The sequence below is a fragment of the Solanum tuberosum genome, unplaced genomic scaffold, assembly GCF_000226075.1.
Source record: "Solanum tuberosum cultivar DM 1-3 516 R44 unplaced genomic scaffold, SolTub_3.0 scf00125, whole genome shotgun sequence".
NCBI lineage: Eukaryota > Viridiplantae > Streptophyta > Magnoliopsida > Solanales > Solanaceae > Solanum > Solanum tuberosum.
This window is the reverse complement of record NW_006239052.1, coordinates 222,339-241,013: the sequence shown is the minus strand read 5'-3', so window position 1 is coordinate 241,013 and position 18,675 is coordinate 222,339. Positions and strand designations below refer to the sequence as shown.

The window sequence follows — 18,675 nt, the reverse complement described above, 5'->3', positions numbered from 1 at the left end:
TGGGTAACATGGTTCTAACTCATTTAAAACCTCTCCATATTTCCTTGACTAAGTGAACTGGGACTTCATGACATCAATTTATCCCCTCTCCTGGGCACCCCCACCACCTCCCCCCACCTTCCACCAACCGATCCCTAAATTTTTTTTGTTTTCCAAAAGCAAAAAAATAATGGTTTTTCAAAAATAAAATAAAATTACCCCCTCCCTGGGACACCCCCCACCCCCAGGGCGCCCCCCTCTTCCACCAACCTATCCCTAAATTTTTTTTGTTTTCCAAAAACAAACAAAAAAATTATTTTTTCAATTAAGTTTGAAAATTAATAGTTTTAATTTTTTTTATTTTTTAGCACAATTAAGAATTTTGAGTGGAAGTGAAAACTAAGTGATCTATTATGGATCAATATGGATACCCATATTTAATCAATTTTGATCATATTTGTAGAGACTCTTAAAATAGCTTGAAGTTCATATTTAACCAATTAAAATATGAGTGATTCAAGTCATTAAATATGGGCAAAATGGACTCATTTCATTAATATGGGCTGAAATCCCCACCCCTAGGGATAACTAAAAAAGCAAAAAGTAGACAAGTAATTAGGGACAGAGGGGGTATAAAACATTATATTAATTTTACTATGTTTGGTAAAAAAAAAAATATTAGGTTGAAAAGTCAACATGACTTATACTATGTTTGATTGATAAGTTTTAAATATTATATAAAAATTATTCATGTATTAATTTTATACGGTGTTTGATTTCCCTTTTTGTAATCCCACATAATTAAGTAACCCCTAAAATAGTCTTTATCATTCCACCACCTATTATAGTATTCTTCGGTTTACACACCCAATGTATTTTCTATGTTTCAATTTATTTGTCTTTTTTTTTAGTTTGATAAAAAAATATCTTTTATTTATTTATAATTTTAATTTCAAATTTTTACATCTTATATTCAAAGTCAAAAAGTTTACTTATTTCTAACTTACAATTTCAAAATTATTTTTTATTTTAAAAATATTATGTTAAATTAGAATACAAACAAATAAATTAAAACGACGAAAGTATGGAAGTTTTGACTATGAGCATGAGCATGAAAAGATCAAAGTGAGAATGCAGGTCACCTCGGCAAAAGCAAAAGCGCGTATTGACAGCTAAGCACATTTATGTCTTTTGATTTGACATCTAATTATTACACTAATCAAATCTTGGGTCTTTAAAGTTTACAGTTTTTTAGCACAAACCCCTATGCTTTAAACACTTGTTGATTTCTAGACTTCAAGCCCTTTACCTTAATCAGGATGACGGCTCTGGTAGTATGTTTAACGACGGGCTGAAGTATTGAAAATATTTTTGAATTTTGATGTAAATTATTAATTTTGTTTTTGAAAGAGATTATTTTAAAAATATTATATGTTTGATTTATTAAATTTAGATACATTCTCAATTTATCACAATTCACATGACTTAATAAGTTTTCTCAAATTTTTATAGGAGCATTGAGCTATTAATAAAAGACTGTGGAAAATGTTGATGAGAATTTAAGAGTGTACGTACGCATTTCACTCATATTATAAGATCGGGATATATTTTAATTTAGATAATGAAGTAAAAATGTATTTTTAAGATTATCAATAATTCAAAAATAAAACTAATAATTCACACTAAATTTAAAAGTATTTTCGATACTTAGTAACATTTCGATTGGAATCTATATATATATATATATAAGGAGGAACATAAGTCCGCTGATGTGGCATGCCTCATTGATTAGGAAATGAATTTATATATTTTCTCATATTTTTATTGATTTTCTTAGCATTTTTTCTTCATTTTTATTACAAAGAATTCAAAAAAAATAAAAATTAAATGCACAAGATAAATGATACCGTCGTCTTAAAACGTCTATAAACGTGGCCATATTAAAAGTCAATTTCTAATTAATTTTTACCTTTTAATTATACTTTAATGCTATTTCAAGTCCATAAAAACTATCACTGAAAGCTTCATTTTACTTTATTTTTGTTTTACTTTCCTCCTCTCTCTTCTTTTAGTCATTTTCCTTACTCATTTAAATAATATTTTTTCTTTTGTAACTCCTTTCACATGGTTTTTTAAATAATTATTCTTCATCCTTCATTTGTTTATATTTTTATTTGTAATGTAAAGATTTTATAAAAAAATGCTAACATAATTTTTATTTTTATTTCAGGTTCTATAAGTCGAGATTTATGATTTTGAATTTGGACAACCTTTCAAAAAACAAAAAAAAAAACATATGATACTATAGAAAAAGGTAAGATGGAGATGTTCCATATTTAAATTGCATAAATATGTGTATTTAATTACATAAAAAATATATTTTCTAAATATGTATCCAGAATATTTTTTTATGAAATGTATCCAGAATTAAAATGTATGATTTCTTTATCTTTTCTTGTATAATATGTGACATTTCTCTATAATTTTTATTTGTATTTATCTTTCTTCTTTTATTTAAACTAATTATTTTATTGTAAAAGTGAAATATTTAATTTTGAATATAAAAATGGTGACGTAAAAAAATAGATGATACTATAGAAAAAGGTAATGCTCCATATTTAAATTGCATAAATATGTGTATTTAATTACATGAAAAATACATTTTCTAAATATGTATCCTGGATATTTTTCATGATATGTATCGAGAATTAATTGTCAAAGGTATGATTTGTTTGTATTTTCTTGTATAATATGTTACATTTCTCTATGACCTTTATTTGTATTTATATTTATATTTTTTTCCTTTTATTTAAACTAATTATTTTACTGTAAAATAAAATATTTAATTTATTTAAAAAATATATATATAATAATAATAAAGTTGAATATAAAAATGGTGATGTGACCCTCTAAGAGTTTCAATCCAATTTATCTTTTTTTGGCCTTTTTTCTAATTTTAAAATACCAAAAAATTCACCTAAAAGTAAAAGATCATTAAAAATAATCATATTTATTTATATTTTCATCAATAGACATATTTAATTTATTTTATCATTAAAGCTATTATTCTCTTTTCCTATAATATTTCTCAATTTCTCATCAATTATTACAATTTTTTCCATTTGATCTAAAAAGAATTCCAACAAACTATTCACGATAGTTAAATTTTATGATTTTTATTTATTTATTTTATAGTTTTTTCCTTTCTTTGCTATTTTTTTACTTTTCTTTTTATTTATTCAATTCAAAAAAATTATATCTTTGTGTAATATAAATGCATTTCTTTTATCTACTTTATTTGTGTTTTTTTCATTTTTCTTTTAATTTTTAAGTTTAACCTCCATAACGTAAATCTATTAAACTTCATTTTGTTTTATAATATCATTAATTCTATGTCTTTTAAGTTTTCATATTCATAACCTCCAACTATTAAATTATAAAATTTAAGATATTTTATCTCTCTATTTTTAATGACAAAATAAATTCATAAGTTTTTTGTTTCATGAAATTTCAACGCAACATTATTCTTTATATTTCATTGTTCTTTGTAGTATTATTATATTATCAAATTCGTGTTTTAACTTGACACGATGAAAAAAACTCTTGAATGCTGATTAGTTTGTCAAATAAGTGTCAGACAAGAGGTCGAAAAAGTGGGCATTGATTTTGTATTCTTATTTTTATCTATTGTCTTATGATAAGGTTGTCTTTATTCTCCATGTAACTTCTTTAGTTTGAATTTTTATAACTTTTTATTATTGCAAGTATGTATTTTTGCTTAGATGCAAATTAGTTATTGTAACTTTGTAGTGTAATAATACTAACTACTAACAAAGGTTAAAATAAAATATTGCACACAGAACTATTTATATTTTTTCTTTAAAGATTCCTCAATTTTATTTATATAAGGTCATTATTTTTTATTTCATGAAACCCCTTCTTGAGATTATCTTTTTTATTTCATATTTGAAATAGTGTGTTCCTTAATTTTTCTTAAAGTTTTTCTCACATAACTACTAAAGCATAAGTCAAAGAGCAAAAGAGGCACCTATACATTTCTTATTTCAAGTTAAATAACAAACATTGAAGAAGAGTATTAACTACTACAAAAACTACACTACACCATATGTGTACTTCAATTTGTTGGATTTTCATTTCATGAAAAGTTTTATTTTTAAAACATAGAAAGTGTAATTCAATTTTATTTTGTTATGTACTCTTCGGTTCCATGATATTCACCTTCTTGTAGTATGTCAATTTCTTTTTTAGTTTGGGGCAGAGCTATAAAGTAAGATACTTCTACTTAATTAATTTTAATATATATCTTGAAAAAAATATAGTTCTTTGACCCAGTTTTTTTATTATATAAATTTCTTTTGATTGAATAAGGGTAAGATTGAAAAAAACATCATTGAAGTCTTCATAATTATGTAAAATACGATTGGAAACAAAATAAAAAATATAAAGAAAAACTTTATTTTGAAATAAAGGGAGTATGTAATGTAAGAAAGTTAAAAAAAAATATTTAAAAAGTTACAATAAGTTATTTATTATTTGTGAAGTGATCAAATTTATTATCACACTTTGATTATCCAAATGTCACCTTCATGTCTATAATATAATTAGCTAGACAATCCAACTATACTTAGCAATTTAAGTTAAATATAATTTACGAATGCTCATTTTTATGTTTTAGACATTACAATATATATATTTTATCAAATTATTTTCATACATCTTATACAATCTATTTCAATTATCATATAACTACCGGTTGATTTAGTCTTTCTTTAAAATTACACAAAATGATCGGTTTTATTTTTTATTTTATGTTCTAAACTCTATTTTTTAAATCTGTATACGTCATAATTTCCGACATATAAATACAGTTATTTTCACTTTGTTATGGATGGAGTGAATGGACCATGTTCTTCTTTTTTTCTCATATACTTTTTTAATGAGCTTTGTTTATCTTCAAGCTGGTTATATGACATTAATCAATTTATGTTTAACGAAACCTAAAAAAGTACTTTTTCTTCCTTTATGTAATAGTATATTTTATTTGTTAGAAATTAGTTCAATGTGAATAATAAAATGAATTCACATTTAAATTTTTATCTATTTAATTGAATTTGAACTAAAAACTCTTTTATATTCAAATAATATGAAAAGATTAATTTATTTTTTTGATATAATATTTTATGAGCTGAATTACCTAGTGTTTAATATAATAACACTAGAGTTTTATTTCCTTTGGGCCTTGAGATGGTGACACTGTATTAGTGGTAGGAATGTTTGAAAATGTTGAATACTTCTTCGTTTCAAATTAATAGTAACTTTAATTTAAAAATATATTTCAATAATAGTTATTACTTTAAAAAAATAAAATTAAATAAATAATTATCATCAATTATATCTTTAATATTAAATAAGAAAACAACTATTTAAGAAAAAAAATCAGATTATTTTATTAAATAGAAATAACTAGTAAATTATATAACTCATTTATTAATTTTTATAAATAAATATAAATAGAGTTAAAGCCACAATTAAAATAAGATTGTGAGTTAACGCAATAATTTATATATGTATATTTAGGAACTACTCGTTCATCTTAATTATGTAGTTCACTTTTTAAAAATCTTTTTAAGAATGTTACCTTAATATTTAAAAGCAATTTTAACATCAAAATAGATTTATTTTATATTTTATGAGAGAATTTATATTCATAAAAAAATTTAAGATTTATTTTAGATAATAAAAATTATATTTTATTTTATCATAAATTAGAAGGATAACGTTTTAGTAAAATTTGGAGGTTGTCTTATTTTTAGCTCAAAAATCCTTATTGAGACCATAAGGCTAACAAAGATTACGCATTCAACAATAGCTGCCTTTATAAAATCACTCTATCGCGTTTTCTTATGCAAGAATTTTGCTATCGCGTTTTCTTATGCAAGCATTTTGAAAAGAAGATATCCCTTCCGTCTCAACTTATGTGACACTTTTTGGATTTTGAAATTTAAACAAGTCTATCTTGATCGTAAATCTTTTATATATCTTTTAATTATTCTGAATTATCAATTATTGTATCTTATAATACTTTTTACGTAGTTTACAAATATATAGATTTCATTTCAAAATAGTGAAGATTCCATGCGCAAATTTCTGGTCAAACTTAAATTGTTTGTTTCTCAAAAAATGAAAGTGTCACATAAATTGAGACAGAAGAAGTAGTTTTTATGAAAAAAGTATGTTTCATAATAGGGTAACTTATGTAAATCCTTCTATTTTAGGATCTAATTACTTAGATTCACACTACTTTGCAATATTATATTCCTTAACATATTTTGGGTCTCAGATACATGTATCTGTCTCTTTTAATACATGTATCTCGTATCAATTACTGTGTCTACTTAAGAGATATAATTGAAAGTCTTTACTTAAGGAGTGTGTCTAATTAAGAAATATGACCGAAAATCATTAATTAAGGAGAAAATCATGTTTGCAACAACTTAAAGATATGACATATCACAACTCCTAAAAAAATTTATCAAAATTCTTCTCTTTTTTGGGCGATTTAGCAAAGTTTAGATTTCTTGACTCAGATTCATGAACAATTATTTAGATACATATACACTTAATCAAATACACTGATTAAAATTTAGAAATATATAATCTTAACTCAATAATGTGTCAGATACATCAATAATGTGACAGATGCATGCCTAAATCTCCAATACATGTGTATATCTGATAAAAAATAGACACATATGATCTTAACTCAAGAATGTGTCTGATACATCAATAATTTTAATTCGATCCAAAAAAAACCCTTTCTCATCTTCTTCCTCGTTGAGGTTTATCACAATTATTGCATAAACCCTCTTTCCATTTGCAACAAATTACATACTATCTCACTCTTTTGTTCGTCAAAGTTATTGCATTTTTGGATTTCCAAATTTAAACGACTGAAAATATTGAGAATTACAGTTGTAATTTTCATGCCTTTTTTCGAGTAACAATAAATAAATATTCTTGAGAATCATAAGCTATGAAAGAAAATTAAGAAAACTCCAAATCAATAGAGTTTTACCTTAACTTTTAAAAACTAGAAGGAAAACAACTTAAAATCTATCATGAATACATGAGTTTGAAAATAGATAAATAGATACAAACCTCAAATTGTTTGGTCACTAGGAAGGAGGTAATATTAAACAGAAAAATTATTGACTTGACAAAACCTCTAAAGGGGGAATAATTAAATATAATAATAATTTTACTATATTTTTATTTGAATATAATATATTTAACGTTTTAAAAAATGTATTAAGAAATAACTATAATTGATAATAAAAGTAAATTAAGAACTAAGCGATAAATTGTGTTTTGATATTTTTAGAGAAGTAAAAATTGATTCAAGAGGGAGTAGTATTATACTACGTATATTTTATTTAAGCCAATCACAAGTGACTAAAAATGAATAACTTGGTGCAAACAAAGCCAGCATTGATCTGTTTGACATGGAGTGGAACAATAAATTTATTTGAGTTCACTGTACACACCTCCCCATACCCTCTTCAGTCTTCTCTTTCAATGCTCTATGTCCCCTCCTCATCTAACAATCCAGCTGTTTATTTACTTGGCACTAGCACTTTTACTATTTTTCTTTATTATATATCTTTCACCCAAGAAAATGAAAATAAATTTTTCTTTGAAGAAAATGCTTACTTTAACATTTTTAATTAGTGATGGAGCTAAAATTTTCATCGAGTAAAGTCATAAATGCACAAAAAAACTAAAGAGACTCAACATATTAATGTATATTCACATACATTTTTCTACCTAATCAAAAATAATATTTATCGACAATTAATTAATAACAATCATTTAATTGTCGCTATATTTATATTTTTTTTAGGGGTAATGACTAGAGATAATTACATTTTAGCACTCTTTTATAAATGTCGCTAAAGATTATAGTGATATTGCATCTAATGACAATTAACTGAATCAAACAAACACCTTAACACTCTTTGTTAATGTTCATATTCATTATTTTTATTATAATCCCATATGTATAATGTTTTAGCAAAGGAATATCAATTGACACTTTTTGAACAAGAATAACTCTGCCCCTAAGTATCGATGGAAGGAGTGGGGGTGGAGGAGGAATATTCAAGAAAGTAGCATGGAAAATGTAGAAGTGTTGTATGGTCAGGTCATGGCGTGAGGGTGACAAAGTCATGACTACAACACCACCTAATCCCACCACTAACTCTACGTTTTTGACTCAGCCAATACACATTTTTGTTAAAACAAACTTTTCATTACTTCAAAATAAGTTAAAGGACCCTTTTTAATTAGTACTACCTACCATCTTATATATTTTTCTCACGTTTTTGTCTCAATTTTTTCTTAATTTTCTTTTCATTACACATTTATTAGTAAACCCCTTATGTCACATTAAAATAAAAAAAAATTCTCTACATAAAGCCCAGCCAGGATTGAGCTATACTCAACTTTCTTTTTTTCTCATTCTACACTCATCCTCTCTGTTTCAAGCTGTCCTTTGGAGGTACAAAAGACAAAAATAATCATAATCATGGGAGATATATTGAACAATGATCAAATTGTTGAATTGCAAGAAGCCTTCAGTCTATTTGACAGAGATGGAGATGGTAATTTACTAGTCTTTTTCAAATTATTTTTGAATGATATATTAGTATGTTTAGGGGGACGGACGAATCCAATAACTTTTACTTAAATAGGGTATTTGTATCAAGAAGTTTATTGAATATATATATATATATAAATATTAGATTTAAAATACAGTTATAATCACTTATAGTCGTTATTCTTAAATTCAAAACTTATAAAGTTGAAATTTTGACTCACCACAGGTTGCATAACGGTAGAAGAATTAGCGACAGTAATAAGGTCATTGGATCAAAATCCAACAGAGGAAGAACTGCAGGATATGATAACTGAAGTTGATTCTGATGGCAATGGAACCATTGAATTCACTGAATTCTTGAACCTTATGGCCAAGAAAATGAAGGTAAAATCTTTGTTATTTATTTTTTATTATAATATATGCATGAGAATACAAATCTCGCAAAAGTAGTGCATTTTTAAAGAATATGACAATATTTTGGAGAGTGCGAGTAATATAAGAAATTATGGTGTGTTTGTTCTTTATGAAACAGGATACTGATGCAGAGGAGGAACTTAAAGAGGCTTTCAAGGTGTTTGACAAAGATCAAAATGGTTACATATCCGCTAACGAGGTATATATATCTAGATAGATTATATACAACTGTTTTAAACAAATATGCAGACAAAATATAACTAAATCGTAATCATTTTGAACTTATTGATTCTAGATCGTGGATGCATTACTGATTCGTTTTTTGTCTGCATATACTTTATATTGAATTCTTTTGATTTCCTGAAGTGATTACTTTTTTTAGTAGTGAAAATTCTGATTCCGTTTGGATCACAACATATGTAGATTAGCTAATTTTGTGTATTTGTAAAATTACATTCCAAAAAAATAGCTTAAAATATCTATGTTGAATAATTAGTAAAGTTCGTAAGTCAATCATGTACGGCCAGTACTCATATTGTCGACGAGGGCCAATCAAAAACATAAAGTTTCATTATAATTAAATTAAAAAAGTTACAATATGCTCATTGGATATTAAAAATATATAATTAATTCTTGACACTGTCACAACTGCTAGGGTTTTATGGAAGAGGTTCACATGTGAATTTGATCTGTCATTACTACTATATAGTATGATAAAATAATCTTATTTATACAGCTGTTTCAAATCCAAAGTTTAATTAGGGTATCTCACTAGACCAATTTTTTCGTCCAATGAACTTTTCCATAGTTCACACTGACCAATTGCACTTGCTCTTTTTGACTTTCGTTAATTTTCATATTTAAATAGTCCCAAGAACATTTATATGTAATTTAGAAAAATTCTACGATAGTGGGTAGGTTTCACGATGTTATTGGCTTGGGAATTGTGAAAAGACTGAGTTTGAATGTAACTTATATAACTTGTTTTTTTCTTCCTCTGTTAGACAAAATATTTTGATCAACCAAATATGAAAAATACAGGAAATAATAAAAATATCTTATAATTGAAATTATTTCTTGGTCAATGTGTAGCTAAGGCATGTGATGATCAATCTTGGGGAGAAATTAACAGATGAAGAAGTTGACCAGATGATTAGAGAAGCAGATTTGGATGGTGATGGTCAAGTCAACTTTGATGAATTTGTTAAAATGATGATGAATGTTGGATAGAATTTAATTAATTAGAACCTCAAAATCATTAATTAATATTCATAATTTCCTTCTTAATTTTATTCTTTTCTTATCAATCTCCATGTTATTGTTCTTCTGTATTAGCATTTGTTTAATTTTTGTTGACTCCTCAATGTAACAAACAAGAAATTGCAGGATGATTTGATTATTATTAATATTACTTTATGAAATTGTACTCTTTTTCTTTAGATTTGTAAGAAAAAAAATCAATTTTAGTGGAATTATGATTACCAGGGAGTCGTTTGATCATGAGAATTATTGATCTTTCAACTCTGTTTTTTCAATTCCATATGTTACAATCTCTTCATAAAACATAACTATTTCCTATAAGTAGAGTACAATCGAATTTTCAATATAGAAGTTGTTTAAATCAAAGGAATACTTGAAGGAGGATCAAAATGAAATGAGTATAGTTTTCGAAGCAGTCATTACTCAGACATTCATTTGTTGAGTCTCCGTTGTGATGAAAAGTGTTGGTTGAAACAAAAAATCATATGAAATGATAGAAAACAAGCGCGTATCTTACTTAATGAATTGATGTTGATGTGGTGCAATGCTGAAGAAGGATGGTTTTAGCTGGCGCTTTCCACTTCCTTTTGGTGAAGTCTTTGAATCTATCTCAGAGCTAGATTCATCATTTTCACCGGTCTTCAACAAGCCTAAAGTTGGAGCTTTTGAAACCTGATAATCATTTTTTTTCCATCCTAATAGTCTTTTCTTCAACTGCCACAGCCTCTTCGCCATATTCTGCTCTCATTGCGGGAGCCTAATGATAAACTTCTTGTTAGTGTCTTCTCAGGATAAAGAAGTGGAGTTTGATCCGATTCTTCAGACTTAGCATCATAAGAGACACCAAAATCAAAGCTTGGAGACTTTCTATGCTCAATTTCATCACCTAATAATTTCTCTGAATTCGATTCAACACTGAACCTTTGTATGCTAATTTCTGGTGCTTTAGTGCATGTTGAACCATTAACACAATTTTTCATTCGTAAAAGCTAGTAGTTCGATACTTGTCTGCCTCCAATTTTGGATTCTCCAAGCTCTTATTTTCTTGAAAAAATTGCACATCAGAGTCTTCAATGACAAGAAGTTCAGAGCCAATCTGCTCTTTAGAGCGTGTAATCCCTACGTTCCACTCATCAGATCCTTGCATCATTAATTCCATCTGGATACCGAGAATTGAGTGAAAAAGAAGAAGTTTCTACACACACATCGTTTCCTGATTTAAATGTGCCTAGCTGCAATATGCACTTATCGGTCAGTTCTGTGCTACACGACTTCTCAACTCTTCGTGCAACAATACCATTTTCCATCTCTTCATGATTATTAACTGCTGAAGTAAATTTAGTAGGACCTGTTTGTTCCACAGTATGAACACTTGCATTGTCAGCTGCCTTAGCCACATTTGCCACCTTCATTGCATAATCCTCCTTTATTATGGTTGAGTGAGCTGCGTTGTCAATGTGCGATTCATGAAATGCATGTTTTGAGGGCTCAGTTCTCTTATGATTGCGTTTTCTGATCGATTTGGCACCTCTTGAGTAAGATCCATGCTTTTGTTTACCTGAGGAGTATCTTCAGAATGTTGACTTGCAGTATCTCTTATATGTGAATTCATTTCCATTGTTTCGTCTGCTTCACCGCTACCCCCAAAAGCATTTCCAACACTCATAATTTCATGTTTTTCCTCATTTAATCTGTCTATTTGAACATTGATATCTGGACTAACTGAGTCATTAAACTCTGCAAATGAAATAAAAACAACGTTTCTGTTGGTTCAAGAGAAAGACAATTAGTTCCCATAAAACAGATGATCGAAAACTACTGCAGAATTGAAGCCAATTCCATAACTATAATAAACTAATTACCCTCCTTTAATTTGTCACATTCAGAGTAAACAGTAGGATCATCATATGTTTTTTCATGATAGCATTTAGTTTCGTCTTCACGAATTATGTTCCTTTCTGTATTAACAACAACTTCTTGTTTCTGTTGAGTGTTGGCAGTAGCAGCATTTTCTTCTTTTGAAATATCAAACATCAAAATATTACCTTTGGTTAACATAATATTTGTCTTAAGACTTTTGCACACCTCTTAAACAAAGATTTTGAATAGCCTTAATCATAAAAATATTCGTCTAAATATCCTTAACACTCCACTAATTCGAGCAACAGATTCTTGAAATTCAAAGAAGCAACAGCAATTCTAAACTTATTCGCAAGATTTCGAAACTCACCTTGTTTTCCTGATGAATTTGTGTTCCACATCTCATTTCATGTCAATCAATATTCTCAACAGACATAACAAGAGTTATAAATGTTGAAGAAGAAGAAAGCTGACGATTGGAACATGTCAAAGGAACAAGTCTAACGAAGCTGACTGACGTGTCTACAACAAGTGTTGATGAAGAAGGAAGCTGACGATTGGAACATGTCAAAGGAACAGGTCCAACGAAGCTGACTGACGAGTTTACATCACTTGTTGTAGACACATCAGTCAACTTCGTTGGACATGTTCCTTTTGACATGTTCCAATCATCAGCTTCCTTCTTCTTCAACAATAAAATGGTGAAAAGAATCAATCCATAATGAATCAGAGTTACATTATTCAGCAGTGGCGGACCCAACAATGGGTTTGCGAGTCATATAGAAAACTCAGTTTTTTGTAATTGAATAACTTTATATATGTGCGAAAAAACAAGCATATATGTATATATGACTTATGCATTGATAAAACTATGAAATTCATGAATGACATTGTTGATTTACTGCATTGGTGAAAGTGAAAGAAATGGTGGCTACTAGTAATGTATGTGACACTCTTTTTAAACTGTGCCACATAAATTGGGACAGAGGAAATATTTCGTATTCTTGGGACAAACAATAATGCAGCAAGGCCTGTGAAGAGGTGGGTCTATTGTTTCAAGATTTCTTTGTGTTAAAGCTTATTCAACTCAAAGTAAACTCATCATTTTGTTGCATTCTTTTTTCATGACTTAAGGAATAAGTGGACCTCATATGCAGGTGCCTTCTTTTTCAGGATTAAAGTTGCTAATTAAACACTTAGGATGACACTTCGATTCACCCTAGTCTATTTCGAATTTCCACCATCTCGGGAGGTGTGGTAGCGCCTAATAGTACTCTGTCCATCTCAAAATACTTGAATGTTTCTCTTTTTAAATTAAAAGTCAAGCTATATAAACTTTGATTAACATTTAAGATATATTTTTTCATTATATTGATAGGACGATAAGTAATAATTTTCTTTTTACCCTCCCTAGGAGCTCTCACTCCTTTTGCTCCCTTGGTGACTCGAACTCGCAACCTTCAGGTTGGAAGTGAGGAGTGCTTACCATCCGAGCAACTCCCTCTCATCGAAAGTTATAATTTCTGAATATCTAAATTGTAATTTTAAAATATTGAATTAGTCTAACCCACTTTAACTCAGAAAACTAGTCAAATTAAATCTTGAGAAGCGAAGCATGACAACTTATATGGGATAGAGAAAGTACTAGTAAAGTCCAAATTTAATTTCTCGTAGAGTTATCAATAGTGAATTCAACCCAACAGCATTTTAGCTGAAAATTCTCCACCACTCCTTTTAGCTATTGCCTTTCCAAAGACGGTCATAAGGATATAATGCTACTGTTGATTCTCTTATACAAGCTCCGTTGTAGTCTAGTTGGTTAGGATACTCGGCTCTCACCCGAGAGACCCGGGTTCAAGTCCCGGCAACGGAATTTACTTTTTTTTCTTTTAGTTTTTTAGCAACAAAATATATAATACTATGGGCACACATAAATTTTGGTCTAAACAAAGGACTTAAAATGCTTTAATTCATCTATAATTAATTGAACAAAACACAAGCAAGTCATGCTTTAGGATTTGTTTAACATTTGACAAGATAGGTAGAATGAAAAGAATATCAATCTTGTCACTTGGGCATAATTAGTGAACAATTGAACAACACATACTAGTATTTTCAATTAAGCATTACTTATAAATAATTTAAAGATAACCACGGTCACAACGAAAATTATACTTAAAATCATCACTTAGCTAGACAAAATCCTGTGAAGTTAACGCACTAAGCAAAAAGAATTTCCTAGAATGGAAAGGAAGATAGAAGAAGAAGAAAGTGTTTGTGTTGGGAACATATGTAATCCTGACATCCTTGATTGTTTAGTGTAGATCATGGTCATGCAACACATGTGCAAACCTTATTTATTGCCTGCCTTATCCTATTAGGACATTTTTTTCATTCAGTATCCGATATTCATATTGAAATCTGATTAAAAATTTGAATTCGCGTCAGAAAGTCTCACATTAGGAAGTGCTTCCTAACAAAAGTAACTCTATACCTAAAAAACTCGAACATGAGACCTCTAGTTAAAATTAAAGAAGTACGTACTGTTCCACAACCCTTATTGGTATCCACTTGAACATTACAAATAGGTGCTAGTATTACACAACGGGAGATGAAGTGTGAGGTGGAGGAATCAATTAATTGGGCCAATGCTTGCCCATACTTGTATAAAAGGAAACGTTGGTGGGGACAATTAAGGCATATATAGGAACTGATGGTGCTCGATGTGGACATCGATTTCTGGGGGACACTAATTAAAGCATAATTGAGACACTGCGATGCAAATTCGTTTAAGTACTCTTAACTGAATTTAACACACATATATATACACATAAAGAATAACAATAATAATGTATCTATGTCCTGAGCTATTTGATGAAATCAGTTATATTTAACTCGCTTCAATCCAATAATATATGAAATAAAACTATAAATAGAAAACAATAAAAGTTATCTATATTTCTCTTTGAAGATCCCTAGAAAAACATTGAACCTTAAGTAAACATACGAACTCCAGAAAAATGAAATTAAAGAAAGAAGTGCGCAAATCAAGTTTATGAGTGATGTATGTATCCAAGTAACAGAGTTAATCAAATCATGATTCCAATTAATTAAGAAGTAACACAATGTATAAAATCATGTTGAGCCAGATTATAAATTGGCTGTTAATTTATTCAAGTAATTAATCAGAGTAAACATCGACATGAACTTGTTCATCCTCTTGTTCATTAACACCAAGCAAAGCCATAATCTCATCTTCAACATTATTCTCATCCAGCATATCCTCCCAAAATCCTTCATTATTTTTCTCAACATAATTATTTTCTTCTTCCAAATTGATTAATGTGTTCCCATGTGACATGTTCATAGCCACTTGTAAATCATCATCAAATTCATTATTAATATCATGATCATCATTACCAAAATTATGATGTTTACTAGGACATGCAGCAGCTTCATGATAATCAATTGGCCTCCTTCTCTTGTTGTTGATTGCTTCTTCAAGTTGTTTCCTTTTATCCTTTTGTTGCATTATTTGCTCCACAAAGTTTGGATTTTGTAATGCTTTAGCCAAGAAACTCATTATTTTCTCCTGTTTGATTTCTGTCCCTTGAAGCTTTTGTTCCATAACTTGAAGTCGTGATTTTGTAGCCTTTTGATGCTGTTTAAGTTTAACAAGTTCAATCATGAGAACCTGCTTGTCGCGCCTTAATTCATCAATTTCTCCATCGAATGATCCAAAGCTTCCCAACTCAACACATGATGATGATGATGATGATGATGATGATGATGATGAAGAATCCATACCTTGGTTAATTGATGACGACGACTTGATGAAATTACTTGTTTTTCTTCTCCTAATTGTTCTCAAGAGATGCTTTTCCCCTCTCAAAAAACCTCCATTAGCAAATTCCCAATGCTCTGGATTTACTTTCCTAAATCCCTGCAATTTTTTTAACACATTCCTATATATTCCTCCATAAGAAAATAAAAACACAACCTCAAGATACTACAAGAAAAACAGCTTTTAGCGACAATAAATATGTTCACTAGTAATTGGGTCTGAAAAAATATATTTAATAGCAATTAAACTATTATCGTTAATTAATTGTCGCTAGTGTGGAAAAACAATAATTGTGGAGTAGTACTCTTTGTTGAAACAATCACTAACAAAATTGTTTAATAATTTGTCACTAAATAGAATTAATGAAGGATTTTGTTATTTAGCTATATATATATGGTCTTTCTATCGTCACTAATTCTTTTTTTAAGCAGTGAAAAGCCAAAGAAGATATCCACCTCCCTTTCATAGTGATTGAGATTTAACAAACTCAGGCTAGACTTTGGAACCTCAGGAACATATATGCAAATTTAAAGAAATAAAAATTCTTTAAATCAACTATATATTCATCATATGATCCTCAAGAGCTTTAATATAATTCTTCATCTTTCTTGTTCCCATTGATTAAGTATATATGAGTGTATTAGATTAAAAAATATATATATGTTTAGTGCAGGTTAAATTGACCTATTAAACATATATAACTATGTATCAATCTTGATATGACAATTTTTCGTATGTCATGGTGTATGTTATACACAATCAAATATCTAGTCAAACATCGTCATATAATATGGAACAGATCAATAGGTGAATTGTCGTCATATATAGGTAGAAAATGAAAATAATGCTTACATAAGTATTGAGCTGCCTGACAAAGCTTGAGAAATTGTTATGCTTGAAATACCTTGGAAGAAAATTAATGGCCAAGTTCTGGGGATCCCATACTATGAAACTATTGTTACCTCTACTCCAAGAAACGACGTCGTTGCTACTTGGATCATCCACAAGTTCATATGTTTTTGTAAGAAATGGTGGAGGTCCATTCTCATGAAGACACTCCTTTGGTTGAGGCACCAAAAATGATCCATCAAACTCTTCTTTTATTAAATTATCAAAATCATCCATGCTTTGATTCTTCAACAAATATGAGTATAAAGATAGTATATTATTTTGAGTCAATGTCAAAGTTAAGAAGATAGAGGAAATTGGCAAGGTAATAAAAGAGTTTGTGAATGTATGAGAAAAGATAGGGTTAATATTAATTTGGAGTATGGGTAAGAGGGAGAAAGAAGTAGGACAAATCAATATGTTTGCAATATTGGAGGTATATTAACAAGAGAGTAATGAGAATTAAAAAGGAAGTAAAGTGAGGGTTCAATGAATATTTTATACATTCTTTTACTATTGCGTGGAATGGTCCTCTAGATATTTTGAGTCCTTTTCCCTCTTTAATCCGAATAGTTAGACTTCAATATTAGTACCAGATATCAATTAGTCGAAAATCAAAAAAAAATATCTCTTTTCAACTTTTGGAAGTTTTGCGAGTGAAATAATTCTCATGTTATTCTTTCAAGCCTTCATTTTGGTTGTTTTTTTATATGTGATATTTATTTTGAAATTTTAATTAGTTTAATTTTATAAAAGAATATATAATATGAATTAAAATTATTGAATTTTTTGCCAAGATGTTCATGAATTTTAGAAATTTGTTAAACTGTCCTACACATCACATGTTTTTTTATTCGATTTGAAAAATCTTTACCTAGTATAGTAGTGATATTTAGAAGTTTGTGAAAAAAGGATTTGCTTGAAAATATCTTGGCTAGCTACCCTAAAGTAAGGAAAATATCTTGGCAACCAAATATTATTATATGCATTAATCAAATGAAACTTTGAATTGATAATTATAGCTTAAGGACGGTCCACTTGTATGAACCTAATGGAACCACGCGTCTAGATCTTGCATATTGCTAAATAAATAAGATTCTACACATTTTAATAATATGCTCCCTTTAAAACAACTAAACTATTAAGGTATGCATTTGAATGGTGATTTTAGTTTATTAAATTTATATTATTTTTCTATCAGAATTATATATTTATTATGTTCGTTAATACGTAGACCAATAACATGATACTCCCTCCGTCCCTATTTACTTGTCCATATTTCCTCTTTTACATGTCCCTATTTACTTGTCCATTTTGACAAATCAAGAAAGGACAAAAAAAATTTTCCTATTATACCCTCATTTAAACTTCTTGAAAATTTAAACTTCCCCCAACATTGATTAGTTATCTTGAATAAATTTATTTTGGAATCATAATTAATAAGGGCAAAATTGTAACTTCACTATGCTAATCATTGTTGCCTTAATATGTGTGTCATTTCTAAAGTGGACAACTAAATAGGGACGGAGGGAGTATGTGATATGGTTAATATTATTAAGTATAATAGTAAGCACGTTTACCAAAAGACAAAATTGGGAGGTTGTTGGTATAAAGCAAAAGTCGTGTAAAAGCATTTGATTGGTTATGATTTTGACAATAAAAAATTAGGCAAAATAGTGAGGTGCATTCGTCCACGTCAATAGAGTTCCAGGTGGAGAATTTGTATTTGAATTAGTGGTAACATAACATCATT

At 28.6% G+C, this 18,675-nt stretch overlaps 2 protein-coding genes and 1 non-coding gene across 3 annotated transcripts; 2 read left to right on the top strand and 1 right to left on the bottom strand.

The window, feature by feature from the left end:
* Positions 1 to 8,414: 8,414 nt before the first annotated feature.
* On the top strand, positions 8,415 to 10,483 carry LOC102584290 (calmodulin-like protein 8). Its single transcript, XM_006350592.2, has 4 exons — positions 8,415 to 8,660; positions 8,883 to 9,040; positions 9,189 to 9,269; positions 10,163 to 10,483. The coding sequence occupies exons 1-4, from the start codon at positions 8,585 to 8,587 to the stop codon at positions 10,298 to 10,300; spliced, it is 453 nt and encodes a 150-aa protein (XP_006350654.1). The 5' UTR covers positions 8,415 to 8,584; the 3' UTR covers positions 10,301 to 10,483.
* A 3,507-nt stretch (positions 10,484 to 13,990) lies between these two features.
* TRNAE-CUC (transfer RNA glutamic acid (anticodon CUC)) lies at positions 13,991 to 14,063 on the top strand. Its single transcript has one exon. It is a non-coding gene; the product is annotated as a tRNA-Glu (tRNA).
* A 1,166-nt stretch (positions 14,064 to 15,229) lies between these two features.
* LOC102583973 (heat stress transcription factor A-6b-like) lies at positions 15,230 to 17,382 on the bottom strand. Its single transcript, XM_006350591.2, has 2 exons — positions 16,887 to 17,382; positions 15,230 to 16,133 (listed from the first exon to the last, which is right to left on the bottom strand). The coding sequence occupies exons 1-2, from the start codon at positions 17,157 to 17,159 to the stop codon at positions 15,372 to 15,374; spliced, it is 1,035 nt and encodes a 344-aa protein (XP_006350653.1). The 5' UTR covers positions 17,160 to 17,382; the 3' UTR covers positions 15,230 to 15,371.
* Between the last annotated feature and the right edge of the window lie 1,293 nt (positions 17,383 to 18,675).